At 40.2% G+C, this 24527-nt stretch overlaps 1 protein-coding gene across 1 annotated transcript in view; it reads right to left on the bottom strand.

Annotated features, from left to right (window-relative positions):
• The window catches only part of OCA2 (OCA2 melanosomal transmembrane protein), a 424483-nt gene that overhangs the window by 103166 nt on the left and 296790 nt on the right, over positions 1 to 24527 (bottom strand). Inside the window, exons 21-22 of the mRNA XM_047086660.1 lie at positions 18509 to 18602; positions 5398 to 5491 (exon numbers count right to left, since the gene is read on the bottom strand). Of these exons, the coding sequence (XP_046942616.1) occupies positions 5398 to 5491; positions 18509 to 18602 (188 nt within the window). The remainder of the gene's footprint in view (positions 1 to 5397; positions 5492 to 18508; positions 18603 to 24527) is intronic.

Genomic DNA, 24527 nt, shown 5'->3' with positions numbered 1-24527 from the left:
AAGCTTTCGCTTTTTGCAGATGACATGATATTATACATGGAAAATCCGATAGACTCCACCAAAAGTCTGCTAGAACTGATACATGAATTCAGCAAAGTTGCAGGATACAAAATCAATGTACAGAAATCAGTTGCATTCTTATACACTAACAATGAAGCAACAGAAAGACAAATAAAGAAAATGATCCCATTCACAATTGCACCAAGAAGCATAAAATACCTAGGAATAAATCTAACCAAAGATGTAAAGGATCTGTATGCTGAAAACTACAGAAAGCTTATGAAGGTAATTGAAGAAGATTTAAAGAAATGGAAAGACATTCCCTGCTCATGGATTGGAAAAATAAATATTGTCAAAATGTCAATACTACCCAAAGCTATCTACACATTCAATGCAATCCCAATCAAAATTGCACCAGCATTCTTCTCGAAGCTAGAACAAGCAATCCTAAAATTCATATGGAACCACAAAAGGCCCCGAATAGCCAAAGGAATTTTGAAGAAGAAGACCAAAGCAGGAGGCATCACAATCCCAGACTTTAGCCTCTACTACAAAGCTGTAATCATCAAGAAAGCATGGTATTGGCACAAAAACAGACACACAGACCAATGGAATAGAATAGAAACCCCAGAACTAGACCCACAAACGTATGGCCAACTCATCTTTGACAAAGCAGGAAAGAACATCCAAGGGAAAAAAGACAGCCTCTTTAACAAATGGTGCTGGGAGAACTGGACAGCAACATGCAGAAGGTTGAAACTAGACCACTTTCTCACACCATTTACAAAAATAAACTCAAAATGGATAAAGGACCTAAATGTGAGACAGGAAACCATCAGAACCTTAGAGGAGAAAGCAGGAAAAGACCTCTCTGACCTCAGCCGTAGCAATCTCTTACTCGACACATCCCCAAAGGCAAGGGAATTAAAAGCAAAAGTGAATTCCTGGGACCTTATGAAGATAAAAACTTCTGCACAGCAAAGGAAACAACCAACAAAACTAAAAGGCAACCAACGGAATGGGAAAAGATATTTGCAAATGACATATCGGACAAAGGGCTAGTATCTAAAATCTATAAAGAGCTCACCAAACTCCACACCCGAAAAGCAAATAACCCAGTGAAGAAATGGGCAGAAAACATGAATAGACACTTGTCTAAAGAAGACATCCAGATGGCCAATAGGCACATGAAAAGATGTTCAGCGTCGCTCCTTATCAGGGAAATACAAATCAAAACCACACTCAGGTATCACCTCACGCCAGTCAGAGTGGCCAAAATGAACAAATCAGGAGACTATAGATGCTGGAGAGGATGTGGAGAAACGGGAACCCTCTTGCACTGTTGGTGGGAATGCAAACTGGTGCAGCCGCTCTGGAAAGCAGTGTGGAGGTTCCTCAGAAAATTAAAAATAGACCTACCCTATGACCCAGCAATAGCACTGCTAGGAATTTATCCAAGGGATACAGGAGTACTGATGCCTCGGGGCACTTGTACCCCAATGTTCATAGCAGCACTCTCAACAATAGCCAAATTATGGAAAGAGCCTAAATGTCCATCCACTGATGAATGGATAAAGAAATTGTGGTTTATATACACAATGGAATACTACGTGGCAATGAGAAAAAATGAAATATGGCCTTTTGTAGCAACGTGGATGGAACTGGAGAGTGTAATGCTAAGTGAAATAAGCCATACAGATAAAGACAGATACCATATGGTTTCACTCTTATGTGGATCCTGAGAAACTCAACAGGAACCCATGGGGGAGGGGAAGGGAAAAAAAAAAAAAAGAGGTTAGAGTGGGAGAGAGCCAAAGCATAAGAGACTCTTAAAGACTGAGAACAAACTGAGGGTTGATGGGGGGTGGGAGGGAAGGGAGGGTGGGTGATGGGTACTGAGGAGGGCACCTTTTGGGATGAGCACTGGGTGTTGTATGGTAACCAATTTGTCAATAAATTTCATATAAAAAAAAAAGGATATATGCACCCCGATGTTTATTGCAGCACTATTTACAATAGCCATAGTATGGAAGCAGCCCAAATGTCCATGGATAGATGAATGGATAAACAGTATGTGTTATATATATACAATGAAGTATTATTCAGCCATAAAAAAGAATGAATTGTTGCTATTTGCAACAACATGGATGGATCTAGGAAGTATAATTCTTAGCAAAATAAGTCAGTCAGAGAAAGACAAATACATTTGATTTCACTCATAGGGGAATTTAAGAAATAAATGAACAAAGGGGGTAAACAGAGACAAATCAAGAAACTATAGAGAACTAACTAATGGTTTAAGAGGGAAGGTGGGGGAGGGGAGGGGTGAAATAGATGATGAGGGTTAATGAGTGCACTTGTCATGATGAGCAGAGAGTGATGTAAGGAAGTGTTGAATCACTATATTGTATATCTGGAACCAATATAACAGTATATGTTAACCATAATGGAATTAAACAGAAAAACTTAATTAAAAAACCATTCACTTAGCCAGCAATTGTATGTCAGGAAGTTTATTTTCAACTAGCAATAATGAAACAAATTTTTATCTGTGAAGATATTCAACACAGCATTAATTATGATAACAAAGAATAGGAAGCAACCTATATGCCCAACAAAAGTAAAATAGTGATATACCCACATGTTGTAGGTATAAACATATCCTATTTTGAAAGAATAACTAATGACCTGATAAGATGTTCCAATATGTTGAAAAATCAAAGGTAAGACACAATGAGATTAAAAAATTTTTTAACAAATATCTATGTATCATGAGAGGAAGAGAAAATGGAAGAAAACACGAAATTTTGATTAGTGGTTATTTCTGGGTAGCAAAATTATGAGTTACTTTTATATTTTATTCCTTTACCTTTACATTTCCCTTTGGATATATATTCATATAGTCATTAAAAATGGGATTTTTTATTAAGAAAAATTTATATTTATTTATTTTGATAGAGAGAGACAGGGAACAAGTGGGGAGGGACAGAGAGAGAGGGAGACATAGAATCTGAAGCAGGCTCCAGGCTCAGAGCTGTCAGCACAGAGCCCGACGTAGGGCTCAAACTCACAAACCTCAAGATCATGAGCTGAGCCAAAGTCGGATGCTTAACTGCCTGAGCCACCTAGGCACCCCCCCAAAATAGTAATTTTTTTAATAAAGTGGGAAGTCAACATTTTGCACTGTGTATCATAGGTAGCCACCTTTTGTGAAAGAAATTTTTTTTTTTTAATTTTTTTTTTCAATGTTTATTTATTTTTGGGACAGAGAGAGACAGAGCATGAACGGGGGAGGGGCAGAGAGAGAGGGAGACACAGAATCCGAAACAGGCTCCGGGCTCTGAGCTGTCAGCCCAGAGCCCGACGCGGGGCTCGAACTCACGGACCGCGAGATCGTGACCTGGCTGAAGTCGGACGCTTAACCGACTGCGCCACCCAGGCGCCCCGAAAGAAATTTTGAAATTAGGTAGATAAAAGTCCATTTAATACATTTGTAACTTCAAACCAAGAATTTTATGCAAATATGGGATGAACAATTAGATGACCATTTATGAGAAAACTGCTCTGATTTCTGAGCAGCAAGGACCTGACAAGAAGAATGATCAGAGGTGGAACCAGACAGAAATAAGATGTGGCTCTTGAACATTACTAACCAGAGAGATATTTTTTCTCCATCTAAGAAGTTGGATGCCATTGTTAAGGCCACTAGCTAAAGAGGTTTTGGAAGAGAAACTGACAGTCTTGCCCCTGTCTTTCTGAGGCTCCCAAGCTACTAAATATTATCCTAGCTTTCACCACTGTAACTCTGCACACAAGGGGCACATATTGGAAAGTTCAGTGTGCAATACATCACCTGCTGGAGCTAAACCCTGGGCTCTATGCATGATCTGAGTGGCTGCACACCAACCTTTTAGTCAAGCAGATGTCCTTATTATTATTTCAAAGTTACACTGGAGAAAATATCAGACCAGGGGTACAGTTGCCCTAAAAATCCTTTAATCTTTTATGATATTAATACCAGCCCTCTCAAGCCTACTTGTGAGACCAACCAGTGTTGTTAAATGGCCATGAGAGTCCCTAGATTGAGTCCAGCCATGGTTGTCTGCAGGTAGAGGGCCAGGGTATCACATGCCTGGCTCACAAAGGAGACCAGGGACATTTGAATAACAGCCTTGTTTAAGTGATAGGATTATTTCTTTTATGCCTAGCAGAGGAAGATGAACTCTAACAGGAAGATGGTGGTCAAGTGATAAGTTTCTGATCCCATCTCTTAGTAGTGGGGGCAACAATGTTCCAGAGTCCTCCTGAGAGTAGAGCACATTCGGTATCCCCACAGCTCATTGTCCGGCCTCGTCCCTCCATCCCATGCCCAAGTCTTCCAGGAGTTTTGATTAACTAATTTTAGTGTCTGAGTAAAACTGTCAAGAATTACTAGTCACTCATAAACAGAAATGGCCAGTATGAGTCTGCCAAAAGTCAGCATTATGCACAGAAATTGATGTTGGTTCTTACCAAGGTATGACAGTGGAGTTTTATCCCAGGCCCAGCCCAGCCAAGTAGTGCCCTGCAGAAGCCCAAGGTCACAGTCTCCATAGGCTTCAGGTCACTCTGCCTCTCAGGCAGAGCTACTGTTTCAAATCTTAAGCAGGGCTGGTTCTGAGAACCTTCACTGTGCATACATGAGCTGTGAGCCTACAATCTAAGAACGTCAACAGAAATCTTGTTCAACACCAAATGTCAGTTCATTTTAGCAGCACCATTTTTTGGAGCTGCCAATGGCAATTCTGCCCATTCACCTACTTTCAAAGGGCAGTGATGCCATATGAAAACAGGCACGCAGGGAGTTAGGACTCCAGCATGGGCCCTGCTCCTTTGGAGCAGCTTTTCCTTTGTAGGAGCAAGCATTGGCTGTTTTTCCTCACCCAGGGCTTCATCTCTGTGCTGCCCTCCTGATAGGTGTCCACACATGAATGCATGTTGCCAGGCTGCCTCTGTCTGCAATATTCCTGGGTCCTTTCAAGTACAAGATTTTTCACTGGGCAATCTGGGAGGTCTACAGATTCTCATTATGCAGCCCATCATTAACAGTCAAGGCACAATTCCCAGTTGGAATTTTCAAGAGAACAACATAAAATACCCAGGAATCCTACAACCATTTATTGACCCCTAGAGTCAATCTTATTCAGAATACCTGAATCATGCTCTGGGTTATGAACTAATCTCAGCAATAAATTTTTAATGTGTGTTTTCTTTTAGCTAAGCTCACCTAACACTAACATCTCTCTAATTGCTAAAAACATGTTTATCCTAGTGCTTAACAGTACATATTGCTATTTTTTTTAATTAAGTGAGCTTCGGGATCAAATAAACAGAAATTTAAAATGAGCTTTAAAGTACCTGAAAAATTCCATGAAAGAGAATCCATATCCATGCTGCTCAGCAATTCCTGCACAAACTACATTTGACGATGCTCCAATCAGTGTCCCATTACCTGGAATCAAAATTTTTAAAGTAAAATAAAATTTCAGTTTATCTTAGTAGTAGGTTTCTATTACCTTTTGTTCTGCAATATGCAGATCATCTCACAGGCTTTTGATTTGATGATTACTTTACAGGTACTATCAAAGTGATTGCTTTGCAAATATCTGCAGAAAACAAACAAAACACTGACAACCAGAAAATAAGTTTACTGCTTATAAATACTGAAATTCATTTACAGATAGGACTATGACAGTTCTATGTGATAGAAAAGAGGAAATGTTAAGGAGAATTGGCAAATCACTGTGGGATGTGGTGGTATTTATTTACATTTTAAAGGAAAATGTAAGACAGGCTAACAACTCTAGGAGAGAACAGGTGTCTTCAGAGCAGTAGAATGGGATCTCAGATAAGAACCACCCTCCTAAATCCAAGAGGCACAGACAACTCCCTTCAGACATAACTTGAATCGATCTTCTGCACAACATATCATAGTGAAACTGGCAAAATACAAGGATAAAGAGAAAATTCTGAAAGCAGCTAGGGATAAACGTGCTCTACATTTAAAAGGGGACCAATAAGACTCGTGATGGATCTCTCTACTGAAACTTGGCAGGCCAGAAAGGAATGGCAGGAAATCTTCAACGTGATGAACAGAAAAAATATGCAGCCGAGAATCCTTTATCCAGCAAGTCTGTCATTCAGAATAGAAGGAGAGATAAAGATCTTCCCAAACAAACAAAAACTGAAGGAATTTGTCACCACTAAACTGGCCCTACAAGAGATCTTAAGGGGGATCCTGTGAGACAAAGTACCAGAGACATCGCTACAAGCATGAAACCTACAGACATCACAATGACTCTAAACCCATATCTTTCAATAATAACATTGAAGGTAAATGGACTAAATGCTCCAACCAAAAGACATAGGGTAACAGAATGGATAAAAAAACAAGACCCATCTATTTGCTGTGTACAAGAGACTCATTTTAGACCTGAGGACACCTTCAGATTGAAAGTGAGGGGATGGAGAACTATCTATCATGCTACTGGAAGTCAAAAGAAAGCTGGAGTAGCCATACTTATATCAGACAAACTACACTTTAAATTAAAGTCTGTAATAAGAGATGAAGAAGGGCATTATATAATAATTACAGGGTCTATCCATCAGGAAGAGCTAACAAATATAAATGTCTATGTGCTGAATACGGGAGCCCCCAATAATATAAAACAATTAATCACAAACATCAGCAACCTTATTGATAAGAATGTGGTTATTGCAGGGGAATTTACACTCCACTTACAGAAATGGATAGATCATCTAGACACATGGTCAATAAAGAAACAAGGGCCCTGAATGATACATTGGATCAGATGGACTTGACAGATATATTTAGAACTCTGCATCCCAAAGCAAAAGAATATACTTTCTTCTTGAGTACACATGGAACATTCTCCAAAATAGATCACATACTGGGTCACAAAACATCCATTAATAGGTATAAAAGACTTGAGATCATATCATGCACACATTCAGAACACAATGCTATGAAACTTGAGATCAACCACAGAAAAAGTCTGGAAAACCTCCAAAAGCATGGAGGTTAAAAAACACCCTACTAAAGAATGAATGGGTCAATCAGGCAATTAGAGAAGAAATTTAAAAATATAAGGAAACAAACGAAAATGAAAATACAACAATCAAAACACTTTGGGATGCAGCAAAGGCAGTCCTGAGAGGAAAATACATTGCAATCCAGGCCTAACTCAAAAAAACAAGAAAAATCCCAAATACAAACTCTAACAGCACACCTAATGGAAATAGAAGCAGAACAGCAAAGACAGCCTAAACCCAGCAGAAGAAGAGAAATAATAAAGATCAGCAAAGAAATAAACAATATAGAATCTAAAAAAAAGGTAGAGCAGATCAATGAAACCGAGAGTTTTTTTTTTTTTAAATAAACAAAATTGATAAACCTCTAGCCAGGCTTCTCAAAAAGAAAAGGCAGAGGACCCAAATAGATAAAATCATGAATGAAAATGGAATTGTTACAACCAATCCCTCAGAAAGACAAGCAATTATCAGGGAATACAAGGAAAAATTATATGCCAACACACTGGACAACCTGGAAGAAATGGACAAATTCCTAAACACCCACACACGTCCAAAACTCAATCAGGAGGAAATAGAAAGCTTGAACAGACCCATAACCAGCGAAGAAATTGAATCAGTTGTCAAAAATCTCCCAACAAATAACAGTCCAGGACCAAATGGCTTCCCTGGGGAATTCTACCAGACATTGAAAGCAGAGATAATACCTATCCTTCTCAAGCTATTCCAAAAAATAGAAAGGGAAGCAAAACTTCCAGACTCATTCTATGAAGCTAGAGTTACTTTGATTCCTAAACCAGACAGAGACCCAGTAAAAAAAGAGAACTACAGGCCGATGTCCTTGATGAATATGGATGCAAAAATTCTCAATAAGATACTAGCAAATCGAATTCAACAGCTGATAAAAAGAATTATTCACCATGATCAAGTGGGATTCATTCCTGGGATGCAGGTCTGGTTCAACATTCACAAATCAATCAACGTGATACATCACATTAATAAAAGAAAAGATAAGAACCATATGATCCTGTCAATCGATGCAGAAAAAGCATTTGACAAAATTCAGCATCCTTTCTTAATAAAAACCCTTGAGAAAGTCGAGATAGATGGAACATACTTAAAATCATAAAAGCCATTTATGAAAAGCCCACAGCTAACATCATCCTCAATGGGGAAAACTGAGAGCTTTTTCCCTGAGATCAGGAACACGACAGGGATGTCCACTCCCACCGTTGTTGTTTAACATAGTGTTGGAAGTTCTAGCATCAGCAATCAGACAACAAAAGGAAATCAAAGGCATCAAAATTGGCAAAGATGAAGTCAAGCTTTCACTTTTTGCAGATGACATGATATTATACATGGAACATCCGATAGACTCCACCAAAAGTGTGCTAGAACTGATACATGAATTCAGCAAAGTTGCAGGATACAAAATCAAAGTACAGAAATCAGTTGCATTCTTATACACTAATAATGAAGCAACAGAAAGACAAATAGAGAAACTGATCCCATTCACAATTGCACCAAGAAGCATAAAATACCTAGGGATAAACCTAACCAAACATGTAAAAGATCTGTATGCAGAAAACTATAGAAAGCTTATGAAGGAAATTGAAGAAGACATAAAGAAATGAAAAAACATTCCGTGCTCATGGATCGGAAGAATAACTATTGTTAAAATGTCAATACTACCCAAAGCAATCTACACATTCAATGCAATCCCAATCAAAATTGCACCAGCATTCTTCTTGAAGCTAGAACAAGCAATCCTCAAATTCATATGGAACCACAAAAGGCCCCGGATAGCCAAAGTAATTTTGAAGAACACCAAAGCAGGAAGCATCACAATCCCAGACTTCAGCCTCTACTACAAAGCTGTAATCATCAAGACAGCATGGTATTGGCACAAAAACAAACACATAGACCAATGGAATAGAATAGAAACCCCAGAACTAGACCCACAAACTTATAGCCAACTAATCTTTGACAAAGCAGGAAAGAATATCCAATGGAAAAAAGACAGCCTCTTTAACAAATGGTGCTGGGAGAACTGGACAGCAACATGCAGAAGGTTGAAACTAGACCACTTTCTCACACCATTTACAAAAATAAACTCAAAATGGATAAAGGACCTAAATGTGAGACAGGAAACCATCAAAACCCTAGAGGGGAAAGCAGGAAAAGACCTCTCTGACCTCAATCGTAGCAATTTCTTACTTGACACATCCTCAAAGGCAAGGTAATTAAAAGCAAAAATGAACTACTGGGACCTCATGAAGATAAAAAAAAAAAGCTTCTGCACAGCAAAGAAAACAATCAACAAAACTAAAGGCAACCAACAGAATGGGAAAACATATTTGCAAATGACATATCGGACAAAGGGCTAGTATCCAAAATCTATAAAGAGCTCACCAAACTCCACACCCAAAAAACAAATAACCCAGTGAAGAAATGGGCAGAAAACATGAATAGACACTTCTCTAAAGAAGACATCCGGATGGCCATCAGGCACATGAAAAGATGCTCAACATCGCTCCTCATCAGGGAAATACAAATCAAAATCACACTCAGATATCACCTCACGCCAGTCAGATATCACCTCACGCCAGTCAGAGTGGCCAAAATGAACAAATCAGGAAACTATAGATGCTGGGGAGGATGTGGAGAAACGGGAACTGTCTTGCACTGTTGGTGGGAATGCAAATTGGTGCAGCCACTCTGGAAAACAGTGTGGAGGTTCCTCAAAAAACTAAAAATAGGCCTAACCTATGACCCAGTAGTAGCACTGCTAGGAATTTACCCAGGGGATACAGGAGTACTGATACATAGGGGCACTTGTACCCCAATGTTTATAGCAGCACTCTCAACAATAACTAAATTAGGGAAAGAGCCTAAATGTCCATCAACTGATGAATGGATAAAGAAATTGTGGTTTATATACACAATGGAGTACTACGTGGAAATGAGAAAGAATGAAATATGGCCCTTTGTAGCAACGTGGATGGAACTGGAGAGTGTGATGCTAAGTGAAATAAGCCATACAGAGAAAGACAGATACCGTATGTTTTCACTCTTATGTGGATCCTGAGAAACTTAACAGAAACCCATGGGGGAGGGGAAGAAAAAAAAAAGAGGTTAGAGTGGGAGAGAGCCAAAGCATAAGAGACTCTTAAAAACTGAGAACAAACTGAGGGTTGATGGGGGTGGGAGGGAGGGGAGGGTGGGTGATGGGTATTGAGGAGAGCACCTTTTGGGATGAGCACTGGGTGTTGTATGGAAACCAATTTGACAATAAATTTCATATATTGAAATTAATTAATTAATTAATTAATTAAATCAAATAGAGATCAAGAGACAAAAAAAAAAAGAAAGAAAGAAAGAAAAAGAAAAAAAGAACCACCTTCCTTAGCATTCCAGGCCCAGACACCCAACAGAAAACCCTGACTGTCTGACTGTCTGTTGATGGAAGGATGGATGCAAACAAGTGGGATAATTAAATGCCTCTCTGGGTGAGCCTTTCTGACAGTGTACAAGATCTGTGTGGAGTCATAACCTACACATGCATACATACTGGTTAGGTCATGGAGAAGGATGTGGCCCAAGACGAGCCCCCCTTCATCACTACTGATTCAGGGAAGAGTGAATTTGTTTGATGAAATTGATCAGCATCTTTTAACCCCTAATCTCAGAGGTCAGGGCTCAAGAATAGGCACATTACCCAGGCTCAGCCAGTTTTGTTCAGTTCTAACATTTGTGCATAAACCACCAAGGAAAAGGCTGTGTTTCCTAAGGATTGGTGAAATTTGAGACACAAATCTGGAACTGCCTACTGCCTGTTGACACAAGGGAGCAGCCTCTCTGAGACTTGACAACATAAGTAACAGCAGAGCAGGAGAAGGAGAACCAAGGGTTGAGTCTTGGCTGCAAAAGTTGAGCCCCTAAGTGCTCTCTTTTCTGAGAATCCAGTAACATATAATCTCTGCATCTTCCAGAGTGCTGAGTATGGAAAGAAGTACAGAATAAATAACCTCAGAGCAATGTGGCCTTCTGGATTTTTCCACTAGAGGAGGCGCACAGCCTGGGGCTCATTCTTCACAAGAGGCACTTGCAGATGAGGTGTCAGTGCAAATGACACTCAGCTGAATGCACATTCCTCCTCCCTCCTTCCTTGCAGTCCTATCCTCTCATTGAAACACACATACAGGCAACAAAACCACCTGTCAAACATGCAGCCTAGACTGCTTGTGCAAAGGCTAGCGAAGGCAAGCTCAAGCTTCATCTCACTCTCTCTGTTTTTCCTTTATAGACAACTTAGACGGTTTTTTTTTCAGTGAAAACCTTTGACATCCATTTATATGCTTGCTCAAAAGATGAAGACTTTGGATCTTAAGAACACAATAAAATCCTTCAGGGTCTCCCCAGCACCCTGCAACCACCAAGCTCAAGCCTTGTAATGGCAAGGCCTCCTTGAGATTAGCCCCACTCTGCTTGTGGTCACTGTGTTTCTGATATCCCATTTTTGTGACAGTCCACTGGTTTCTCAGTGCATTCAGAGTATATGGCACTACCAAGAGTAACAGGAAGGGCAGTGGTGGCTCTGCACATGACAGAGAAGGGCATGACAGACTGACACCAGTCTGCTGTGCACAGAACAGACTTAGGGTGGTGACAGAGGAAGCAGGGAGCCTGGTTGGGGGACATGCCAGGCTACGGGTGATACTGGCTTGATCCAGGTGGTGTGGGAGGCAGACCAATGCTCCCCACACCCACTGCAAAGAAGCCCATGCCTTAATCCTCAGGACCTGTGGTTATGTCATCATGTTACCCTGTATGGCAAAGGTGACTTTGCAGAAGTAATTCAGGTTATGGACCCTAAGAAAGGGGGACTATCTAGGACCCTAGATTCTCTAGGTGGACCCATTGAATCACATGAACCCTTAAAAACAGAAAATTTTCTCCAGCTGAAAGCAGAAAAGAAGCCTCAAAGGGAGAGTCAGAGATATTCCAGGGGCTCAGAGAGAACCCGAGGAGGGGTGGGGATGGTAGAATAAATGGGGTGGGGAGAGTCAGAGAGATCACAGTGGGGTCAGAAGGATCCCAGGAAAGATCTGAAAGGGGAGGGAGGTATTCCCACCATGAGCAGGATTCCACACATTGTTGCTAACTCTGAGATTTGGGCCCAAGTTCCAGAATGAAGAGGCCTTCTGGAGCTAAGGGCAGCCCAGCTTACAACCAGCAAGGGATGGGGACTCAGTCTTAGAGCTTCAAGGAACTGGATCCTGGCAACAATCTGAGTGAGCTCAGAAGCAGACCCATCCCAGAGCTACCAGAAGGGAGCACAGCCTGCAGACACCTTAATCTTGGCTTCATGAGACTCTAAGCAGAGATCCATCTGAGCCACCCTTACCTGGAAGATAAGAAATATGAGATAATAAATCCCCTAAGTTTTTCTGTGTGTCACAGTAGTGATAGAAGGCTCATTCAGGTGATTCCAGGATTCCAGGACCACTCTGAAGACCTCTTGTGTTTCAGACATCTGCTAGAACTGAGTCTATTTCCATGTCAATTCTGACATCTGTCTCTACTCCTCTCCCTGATTTCCATTAGCTTCTTGCTAATTTCCCAATCCTAGACAGCTCTCCCTTCCATCCCAGTAGGCCACTCTGTGGAAAAATCAGCTCATACCCTCTTGGGTCTCAGGGAGTACATGTTCTTGGGGAGACAGGACAGACATACCACGTAGGAGATGCATAGCAGGCATGAGATCACAGAGGTCGAGAGAAATGTTCAGAGGGCCAAGTCCACCAGGCCATGGCCAGATAGTAGTGCTGCCCTGAAGAAGAGGAGATTTAGGAGGCAGCAAGGAGAATGAGAAGGAAGAACCAGCTTCAACAAGACCTGGATGTGGGGTGAGTTGTACTGGAGAAGTATTTGAGAGGGACAAGACCAGATGTCTTCTCCGTGTCTACTCAGGATCAAAAGCATTCTAAAGGCTTGGAGTCTCATCTTCATCATGATCTCTGAGGTTCCCAGTGTCCCCATGAAGAAACAGGCACAGAAAAGCAACATGCTGAAATGTCGGGGCTGACAAGTGAAAAGCCTAGGACTAGAACCAGCTGTTTTGACTCCAGAGAAGGATCAGAGAAGGCAAGATTCAGTCTGCATGACATATACCCGAGGCCTTTCTGTAGAAAGTCATGCAAAGCATCTGAAGGTCTTGAGCAGGTGGTGAAATACAAATTCCACATCAATTATGGCTTTAGACAGCCTCCTCTTGGTGTGTCACACTGACATATCCCATCATCCTGACAGCCAGCTGGCTCCTGCTCTGGGTGAGGAGACCCACCAATGAGATTCCACACCCTGGCAAGCCATCCTGTCCTGCAAATGTTTCCATGTCTACCAAGGTTGTCCCCACAGGGAAGCCCATGACCCTCAGAAGACCCTGCCTACCCGTCTCCATTGCAGGGCACACACCTCAGTGCCTGGACGGTACCTGCCCTGCCATTCCCAAACACTGCTACTCCAGGACTTAACATGGAGAGCTCTGCTTCTGGATTTTATGGAGCTTAAACACGTGATCCAGGGGCACATTCAGCAACCTGTGTGAGCTCCAAAACTAAAAAGCAATACTTTTCTTCTCTCCTGTTAGGGATTCATAATTGAAAAAATACCCATTTTTTCCAGTTAAGATGGCATTCCCTAGATCAATAGCATCTCATCATACTGGAGTTGGTATGAATTCCTCAACTGCAATGTGCCACTTGCCAAAAAAAATGAAAGTCCCTCATGTTGCCAAGGTGCACTGGCTCAGTAGGTAAATTTGTTCCTGAACAATTCCAGATTCGGGGAATGGAAGGGAAGGGAAAGGACAGCAGCTTGGTCTTCTGGCTGCATGACAACTTGGGCAGGAAGAGGAGGGCTGGGTGGGGACAGAGAGGTAAAGTGAAGAGCCCCATGACTCAAACTCTTTCCTTAGAGGGAAGATGAGACAGAGAAATGAGCAAGGGCTGGGCTGATTTCTCTCATGTATAGCAGTTGCTCAGCTTTTGTACATTTCACTCCTATCCACCTTTTTAGGAATTAGCACGGATGGCACAATGGGGATTGCTATTCCCCAAAAGCCCTTTTTGCACTGGGATATGTCTTCACACCCTGGCCTCATTCCCCCAGACCTGCCTTTCAGTCATCCCTTTGCATTCAGCCTCCTTAATGCCTTGTAAACTGGAAGGTGGTGCATTAATTTATTAAATTTCTTTTAAGAATGCTTTCAACTATGGGTAACAGAAAACCTAGCTAACACTGGTTTACATACAAAGGGAAATAATCTCCTCCCTTGTAACAAGAAGGCTTGGGGCAGAGGTCTGGAGAATCAGTTCAGTGTCTCTTAAGTAATGTCAGAGGCAGGTCTTCATAATTCTCTTGGCCTCTCCCTCCCATCACAGATGGTTTTATGGTTGTTATATCTAAGGTTGGAAGCATGAAGAGGAACTGATACCAACACATTTTTATCAGAAGGGCAAAATCTATGTCAACAGGCTCCAAAACAGGTTTCCCTCATGTCTTATTGGTCATCAAAATGAGACAAGCAGAGTAGATGAGCTACCAGAGCAACTATTACAGTAGAGGGACACAACAGAGAAGAGAGTGGGAGCAGTGTTGGGTCAGCCAGACCATAGGTCCTGCACAAACATTGGAAATAGAGTATATCAGTGGGCATAGTGGAAAGAATGCTAGATTTGGTTCTGAAGACCTCCACGGAAATCCAAATCTGCTAAGCTGTATATCCATGAGTAGTCACTGACCAGCTCTGTTATATTGATTAAAATGGTTTGGGTTGTAAGGAAAGGAAGATGCAAAACAGGAAGGTGTTGGTAATATAGGTGTTATGACAGGGAGTCAAAAGTGGAGCAAGTCAAGACTCATTGTTTCAGAGCTCAGTTGCATTGTCCAGGACCAGTTATCTCCACCTGTGTGCTCTGCCACTCATCAACACTGTCTTGGCCCCACACTCAGGCTGGAAATGACTCCAGGTATCTCATTATCACATGACAGGGGACAGTATCCAGAGAAAGAAGTAGGACCAGTCTCTTGCCTAAGGTTTGTTCTCAGGATCAGGGAAATCATTACCAGGATCCCCTCTATACCCACAGAATAACTCCCTTATGTCTCCTTGACTCAAATGTCTTTGACACAGAGCAAGAATCCATCTGGCTGTCTCTGACTCACATTACTGGGGAAGAAATGTAGGGGAGACATGTGAATAAAATGAGGTCAGTCACCACTTTTCCTGGGCATCTCATAGGATAGTTGGGGTTCACATAAGGTTAAGAATGTGAGGATACTATTCAGATGCCAATGGTTGTTGCAGCAATTTAATAAGATGCTAACAGACTTTTGATGGTATTCCATGTATGGCATGGGTTCCATGTGGTAGAGAGAAAGAGGTCCTAGGTGTCACTACTGTGGATTCCAAGTTCTTAGATTTAGTAGTTGTATGACATTGGGCAAGTTTCTAAGCCTCTTTGAGTTCTAAAATTTCACAAAGATGGCATTTGTATGTATACACTCATGTAATGCTTTTACTCTGGAAAATTTGCTTCTATTATTTCTTGGATAAATTCCTTCTTTCATTTCATTCTGTCCTTCCTGAGATTTTTCTAGAAGTTAAATGTGGGATTTCCCATAATGAACTTTTATGTGTATTATTTTTCTTCTGTAATTTATTCTTTGACTTTTGCCTCTAGAATCTGGGCTATTTGTTTGATTTTATTTCTGTCAGCCTACCTATGTTTATTTCGCTTAGTAATTATGGATTTAATCAATTTTTCCTCTGGCTTTTCCCTTTTTTTTATTCTTGTGATTGAGGTTTTATTTTGAGGTAATTTTACCTTCATATGAAGTTGTAAGGAATAATATAAAGAGATCCCATGTACCATTTACCAGTTTTCCTCAATGGTAATAGAATTCAAAACCATGGTACTATGTCACAATCAGAATACTGACATTGATACACTCAATATACAGAAAATTTTCATCAACACAATGATCTCTCCTGTTACCCTTTTATAGCCATACCCACTTCCTTCCACCTTGCCCTGTACTTAACTCCTCACCACCACTAATCTATAACTTTAGATTCTTCATTCTATAACTTTACAATTTCAAGAATATCATATAAATGGAAACATGGAGTCTTTAACCTTTGAGATTTACTGTTTTCACTCTACATAATTCCCTGAAGATTCATCAAGGTTGCCATGTATGTCAATATTTCATTTCTTTTTTATTGTTGAGTAGCATTCCATGGTAGGGATGTAACACAGTTTATTGAAGTACATCTGGTTTGTTTCTACTTTTTAGGTATCACAAACAAAGCTTCCATAAACTTCCATAAACTTCCAAGCTATAAATGTAGCTTCCTACATTTATATGTAGGTTTTGGGTGAATATAAATTTTCATTTCTCTAGAATAAATGTCCAGGAGTGCAATTGCTGGGTTTTATGGTAGTTTCAAGGTTTAGTTTTTTTAAGACATTGCCAAACTATTCTCCAGAGAGATGGTACCATTATATAGCCCCAATGATAATGTATAAGTGTTAAAGTTTCCCCACATACTTGTCAATATTTGGTGTTGTTACTATTTTTTATTTTAGCCATTCTTATAGGTATGTGATGATATCTTATTATAGTTTTAATTTACATTTCTCTAATGGCTGATAACATTACACATCCTTAAAAATGGTAAAAAAAGTCAATTGTATGCCGTATACATTTTTCCACATTTTTCAAAAAAGTAATTCCAAACCCTGAGTCAATGAGAGAGGGTCCCTGACAGAGTAAGTGTAGAGTTAACACTCAGTACAACTGGGTATCTGCAATCGAGGAACAAGTATCATTCAATGACTAGAGCTACTAGGGTACAAAGATTCCAAGGCTTAATATATTTATGATTCATTACAGCTGTGTTCCTGCTTTAAGAGGGAGCTCAGTCAACAAATGTTTATTGATATTTTAGGTTAATAGCCATATAAATGGTCCATGTTAAATTCTGTCCTTGATAATCCCATCCACATTCCTTCTACACATTCTGGGGAATCAGCACTACCTAGAGGCTTCTCACTGCTTGAGACCTAGCTCAAAACTTTCTTCTCTGGAGAACCTTTTCTGACTTTCTCTCTAGTCTGTCTGTCTGTCTGTCTGTCTGTCTCTCTCTCTCCTCTCTCTCTCTCTCTCTCTCTCTCTCTCTCTCTCTCACTCTCTCTCTCTCTCTGATGCTCCCTCAGCACTCTATGCATGCTGCCATTAGAAGACATATCTGTTTAAGGTGTTACCTTAGCTTAGGTGACCATCTCCCCAGTCAAGAGCACAGTGTCAGGTTATAGCAGAGGCTCAGAAAGGTTTCATGAACAAATTCCCACAGAAAGGACACATTTCCAGGTTACTCTGGTTCTGTTTCTATCACTGATGTTAAATGTAGCTGTGAACACAATTATTGCTTTTCCTGGGATTAATGCTTAAATGGGGGCATTTTAACAGGTGTGTAGTCTCATAAGAACTTGAGATCTCAGCTGCTGAATTAGGTGAATTGGCTGTCTCCAGAAATCATAGCACTTCATTGAATAACATTAATTCCCCTTTGTAAACAAAGAGATAAAATAAATTGAAAGTTATTGATTTAATAGTCACAGATCAATCAAAGAACAAAGCACACTGGATTATCTAAGCATGCTTGGATAAGAGAATAAAAAGTTAAAATGTATCTTGTGTGTTTATATAAGATTCTTCAAAATCCTCTTTTGTTCCCAAAGGTGATTAGGCCTCCTAAATACGAGAAGGACTCTAATACAGCTCCCTCAAAAGATTATCAAAGCCCTTCTGTTTGCTTATCAGAGGTCAGTCTCTACTGACACTTTCTCTAATTCATCTTTCAATTTCTCCAAAGGACAATACCCATTTCCAAAAAAGAAAAATCTTTAATCTTTCTTCTTACTATTAGGTTAGAGTCTCTAGTTCTTTGTTTACCCACTCATCACTTCTTCCCTAACCCCTTACAGAGGGAATCAGACTGCAACTGAAGATGACTTCTGATTCAAAATGTTTCTAAATATAAACCACATCTGTGTGGGTACAGTGTGGATGCAGTATGGGAGCACATTTACTTTGAGATGTCAATAATGATTGTCCTCAGGTTGCCAAGTAGGAATGTCAGGAGAAGTTCTGCAGAGAGTAGGAAGTGACAGGCCTTGCAGAGAAACAAAACAGTTCTAGAATTGGCTCAAAGCTGAAGATGGGTTTCCACTCTGTAAATCATCCAGACTCTCCTTAATATACTTTCAATTTGGCATGTACTAACCATCACTTCATGCTCACTACAGCATTAGCAACCCCTTCCCTCCATGCATCAGTACCCCCTTACCTCCCAGGCAGGCGCCAAGGGCCAGGGCATACATGAGTGGTGGTGCAGGCAGGCTGACCTCGGGGTCTTGGCTGAGGTTCAGGAGTACAGGAATCTGTAGAGGAAAAGAACACTAAAATCATATCCATGGAAGCTCAGAAAAGCTTCCCATAGTGTGATTGACTTGCAAGATCCAAAGCATTTTTTTTCACAAACTATAAGAAGCATCGGATGTTCAAAAGGAAACCAAAGTAAACTTCAGAATCCACAAAACCTTGAGTTTGAGCCCACTGGTATGTTTTTGTTTACACCTATATAACCAGCTAACTGGTCCTCTTTTTCCTCAGCTACCCTGACTACTGTTGTGGATCTTAAATGGGGTACCATCCTATAGAACCTCCTACAGTGGCTGGGACCATAACTATAACCATCTAACTAGCATTTCTTAGCCCTGCAGTGGACCAAGTCCTATACTAACCCCAAGCACATATAATTTTATTTAATCCTCAAACATCCTTCTGGTGTATTTGTTATTCCTTCAATTGATAGATGAGGAAATCAAGGCATGGAGAGACCCATATCTTATAAGTGGCCAAACTGGAACCTGAACACAGTTCTCTCATTCCAAACTGGTAAAGTTGTGCTAAACCACTTCACACCAGTGCCCTCTGGGCAGTATTCCCAATCCTGTTTATGTTAATTATATAACAGTTATCATAATCAACAATCAGAAAGTAGAATTCTCTAGTCAATCATGCACATTTTGACAAAGATAAATTTCACATTATTGTAATCAAAGAAACATGTAGTAGTTGTAAAGTTTCTGTAACGAATTTGTGTCCCAACAGCATGCCCCCTTGTGGCTCTTGTTGCTAATGTAGGAGAAGGAACTGGGAGTAGGGGGTGAAGTGGAATGTAGCCATGAGGTCTGCTTCCAGTTCACTTAGGGGAATGTCTATGATGTCACTGCTAGGCATCTAAAGGCAGCCCACGAGATGTTATGGAGGGACCCTTGGACCTGTTGCCTCAGAGCAGTTGCCTTGTGTAAATGTCTTTAAAGAGCTGGAGGAGGAGGGTTCCATCAGTAAACCATTCAAAAAGCATTTTCCAAAGTCACAAGCAGAAAGTTGAAACCAATGTGGAGACATATAAGTGACATGTGATTTCATTGCAGTAGAGAATCAGGGGACGGCAGAACCATGCTCTGGTAGATAACAGGTCACCTGATATCATAAAAAGTAATGCCCCATTGTTCATCTAGGAAGAGTGGATCACTCCCTTGTCTTTATCCCTGCAGTGGGACTTCATGTGTATGCTTCTGCAGTGGCCCCCAGGGGGCAGATGGATCTACTTCCCCACCCCAACTGACACTGGGCTTGGCCCATGGCTTGCTTTACCAAAGATAGGTAAGTGGTCTAGAGAGAAGCATCTCACATTACTGCAAGCCTCTCCAGAGCTTTGGGTTCAGCCATGAGAAGAGCATGCATTAGGAAGTGCTACTGATCTATGGACTCGCCAGAAGGAAGACACATTTAGGGGGCCCCATGAGCCCCAGCAGAGCACTGACCAGAAGGCTGTAGTCAACCTGCAGACGTATTCACCTACTGTATACACTCCTCTCTGCTAGACTACTGCATACACTCCTACTGCACATGTTGCTCTGCCAGCCCTGCATATAGCTCTCTAGATTTGCCTTGTAAGGTCTGAGAAATAGCACTTACTGTTTGTTGGATCACAAAGCGCATTTTGAAAAGCTCACTTTTTCATTTTCAGTAGCCCCAAATATTTACTGGAAGAGAAATGAGTAACATCCTGGGAAATCTATCTGATGCAGAAACAGAAACTCCTGACACAGGGGGCCCCTGAGCAGTCTTCACAGCATGTTTCACTCTTTGATTTCGTTGTCTCATAATGAACCCAAATGTTATAGATGCAGTCTCTAACTTGAAGTTTTGGTTCTTTGGAGGAGCAAGCAAAGGGCAGCTTTTCACAGCACGTGGGCATCTCTCCTCTGGAACTTTCCCTTACTTTCCCAAAGTGACTGATTTTTTTTATGACACATTATCCCCATAGCTTACTCCCATCATCACATATAACACACATCTTCTTCCTCCACCAGGTTGGGACCATATTCTCTTGTCCATATTCATTTCTGCCTTTTTTTTCAGACATTAAAATTTTATTCTTTATTTTTTAAAACTTACATCCAAATTAGTTAGCAAATAGTGAAACAATGATTTCAGGAGTAGATTCCTTAATGCACCTTACCCATTTAGCCCATACTCCCTCCCACAACCCCTCCAGTAACCCTCAGTTTGTTCTCCATATTTAATCATCTCTTCTGTTTTTTCCCCCTCCCCGTTTTTATATTATTTTTGTTTCCCTTCCCTTATGTCCATATGTTTTGTCTCTTAAAGTCCTCATATGAGTGAAATCATATGATTTTTGTCTTTCTCTGACTGACTTATTTCACTTAGCATAATAATACCCTCCAGTTCCATCCATGTAGTTGCAAATGGCAAGATTTCATTCCTTTTGATTTCTGAGTAATACCCGATTGTGTATATATACCACATCTCCTTTATCCATTCATCCATCGATGGACATTTGGGCTCTTTCCATACTTTGGCTATTGTTGATAGTGCTGCTATAAACATGGGGATGCATGTGTCCCTTCGAAACAGCACTCCTGTATCCCGTGGATAAATGCCTAGTAGTGCAATTGCTGGGTCGTAGTGTAGCTCTATTTTTCATTTTTTGAGGAACCTGCATACTGTTTTCCAGAGTGGCTGCACCAGCTTGCATTCCCACCAACAATGCAAAAGAGATCCTCTTTCTCTGAATCCTCGCCAACATCTGTTGTTGCCCGAGTTGTAAATGTTAGCCATTCTGACAGGTGTTAGGTGGTATCTCATTGTGGTTTTGATTTGCATTTCCCTGATGAGGAGTGATGTTGAACATTTTTTCATGTGTTGGTGGGCCATCTGGATGTCTTCTTTGGAGAAGTGTCTATTCATGTATTTTGCCCATTTCTTCACTGGATTATTTGTTTTTTGGGTGTTGAGTTTCATAAGGTCTTTGTAGATTTTGGATACTAACCCTTTATCTGATATGTCATTTGCAAATATCTTTTCCCATTCCCTTGGTTGCCTTTTAGTTTTGCTGATTATTTCCTTCATTGTGCAGAAGCTTTTTATTTTGATGAGGTCCCAGTAGTTCATTTTTGCTTGTGTTTCCCTTGCCTCCGGAGACATGTTGAGTAAGAAGTTGCTGTGGCACCAATATGTCAATAAATTTCATATATATAAAAATAAAATAAAATAAAATAAAATAAAATAAAATAAAATAAAATAAGACATAAAAAAAAAAAAAGAAGTTGCTGTGGCCAAGATCAAAGAGGTTTTTGCGTGCTTTCTCCTCGAGGATTTTGTTGGCTTCCTGTCTCACATTAGGGTCTTTCATCCACTTTGAGTTTATTTTTGTGTATGGTGTAAGAAAGTGGTCCAGGTTCATTCTTCTGCATGTCGTTGTCCAGTTTTCCCAGCACCACTTGCAGAAGAGACTGTCTTTATTCCATTGGATATTCTTTCCTGCTTTGTCAAAGATTAGTTGCTCATACGTTTGTGGGTCCATTTCTGGGTTTTCTATTCTGTTCCATTGATCTGAGTGTCTGTTCTTGTGCCAGTACCATACAGTCTTGATGATTACAGCTTTGTAGTATATAGCTTGAATTCTGGGATTGTGATGCCTCCTGCTTTGGTTTTCTTTTTCAAGATTGCTTTGGCTATTCAGGGTCTTTTCTGGTTCCTTAGAAATTTTAGGATTATTTGTTCTAGCTCTGTGAAGTATGCTGGTGTTACTTTGATAGGGATCGTGTTAAATATGTAGATTGCTTTGGGTAGTATCAACATTTTAACAATATTTGTTCTTCCTATCCAGGAGCATGGAATCTTTTTCCATTTTTTCGTGTCTTCTTCAATTTATTTCATAAGCTTTCTATAGTTTTCAGTGTATAGATTTTTCACCTCTTTGGTTAGATTTATTCCTAGGTATTTTATGATTTTTGGTGCAATTGTAAATGGGATCGATTCCTTGATTTCTCTTTCTGTCACTTCATCATTGATGTATAGGGATGCAACTGATTTCTGTGCATTGATTTTATATCCTGAAACTTTGCTGAATTCATGAATCAGTTCTAGCAGTTTTTTGGTGGAATCTTTTGGGTTTTCCATATAGAGTATCATGTCATCAGCAAAGAGTGAAAGTTTGACCTCCTTCTGGTTGATTTGGATGCCTTTTATTTCTTTGTGTTGTCTGATTGTAGAGGCTAAGACTTCCAATACTATGTTGAATAATAGTGGCAAGAGTAGACATCACTGTCTTGTTCCTGACCTTAGAGAAACTGACAGTTTTCCCCCATTGAGGATGATATTAGCTTTGGGTTGCTTGTATATGGCTTGTATGATCTTGAGGTATGATCCTTCTATCCCTACTTTCTTGAGGGTTTTTATCAAGAAAAGATGCTGTAGCTTCTCAAATGCTTTTTTCGCATCTATTGAGAGGATCATATGGTTCTTGTCCTTTCTTTTATTGATGTGATGAATCACATTAATTGTTTTGTGGATATTGAACCAACCCTGCATCCCAGGTATAAATCCCACTTGGTCGTGGTGAATAATTTTTTTAATTTATTGTTGGATCCGGTTGGCTAATATCTTGTGCAGGATTTTGGCATCCATGTTCATCAGGGAAATTGGTCTATAGTTCTCCTTTTTAGTGGGGTCTCTGTCTGGTTTTGGAATCAGGGTAATGCTGGATTCATAGAAAGAGTTTGGAAGTTTTCCTTCCATTTCTATTTTTTGGAACAGCTTCAAGAGAATAGGTGTTAACTCTTCCTTAAATGTTTGGTAGAATTCCCCTGGAAAGCCATCTGGCCCTGGACTCTTGTTTTTTGGCAGCTTTTTGATTACTAATTCGATTTCCTTACTTGTTTTGGGTCTGCTCAAATTTTCTATTTCTTCCTGTTTCAGTTTTGATAGAGTATATGTTTCTAGGAATTTGTTCATTTGTTCCAGATTGCCCATTTTGGTGGCATGTATGATCATAATATTCTCTTATTATTGTTTTTATTTCTGTTGTGTTGGTTGTGATTTCTCCTCTTTCATTCTTGATTTTACTTATTTGGGTCCTTTCCTTTTTCTTCTTGATCAAACTGGCTAGTGGGTTATCAACAATTGTTAATTCTTTCAAAGAACCAGCTTCTGTTTTCATTGATCTGTTCTACTGTTTTTTGGTTTCAATAGCATTAATTTCTGCTCTAATCTTTATTATTTCCTGTCTTCTGCTGGTTTGGGGTTTTAATTGCTGTTCTTTTTCCAGCTCTTTAAGGCGTAAGTTTAGGTTATGTATCTGAGATCTTTCTTCCTTCTTTAGGAAGGCCTGGATTGCTATACACTTTCCTCTTATGACCGCCTTTGCTGCATCCCAGAGGTTTTGGGTTGTGGTGCTATCATTTTCATTGACTTCCATACACTTTTTAATTTCTTCTTTAACTGCTTGGTTAGCCCATTCATTCTTAGTAGGATGTTCTTCAGTCTCCATATAGTTTTTACCTTTCCAAATTTTTTCTTGTGGTTGATTTCGAGTTTCATAGCATTGTGGTCTGAAAATATGCACGGTATGATCTCGATCTTTTTGTACTTACTTAAGGCTGATTTGTGGACACCATCACTTCTAATTTCACTTTCTATCACTCTTTCTTTGCCCACTTAGCTCCAATCACACTGGCCTCCTTAGCTTTCCTTGGACACATCAAGCAAGCTTCTGCTTCTGAGTCTTTCTACTTTCTATTCCTTCTGCCAGAGACTCTTCACACAGATCATTAGGAGCTTGGTCTTGCTTCCTCACCTATATTCTTAAAATATTACCTTCTCCGTAATAAATTGATTGCCAGCCATCTCCTTTGTACTTATTTTTTTTTCCCATAGCACTTAATACCTAACATTGTGTTATGTTACTTGTTTTGAACTGGTTAGTTGTT

This window comes from Lynx rufus, unplaced genomic scaffold (assembly GCF_022079265.1).
Source record: "Lynx rufus isolate CCGP_SWC_20201006 ecotype Redwood Valley unplaced genomic scaffold, mLynRuf1.p SCAF_21, whole genome shotgun sequence".
Taxonomy (NCBI): domain Eukaryota; kingdom Metazoa; phylum Chordata; class Mammalia; order Carnivora; family Felidae; genus Lynx; species Lynx rufus.
Note: the sequence above shows the minus strand (reverse complement) of the source record. Positions and strands in the feature narration are given on the sequence as shown.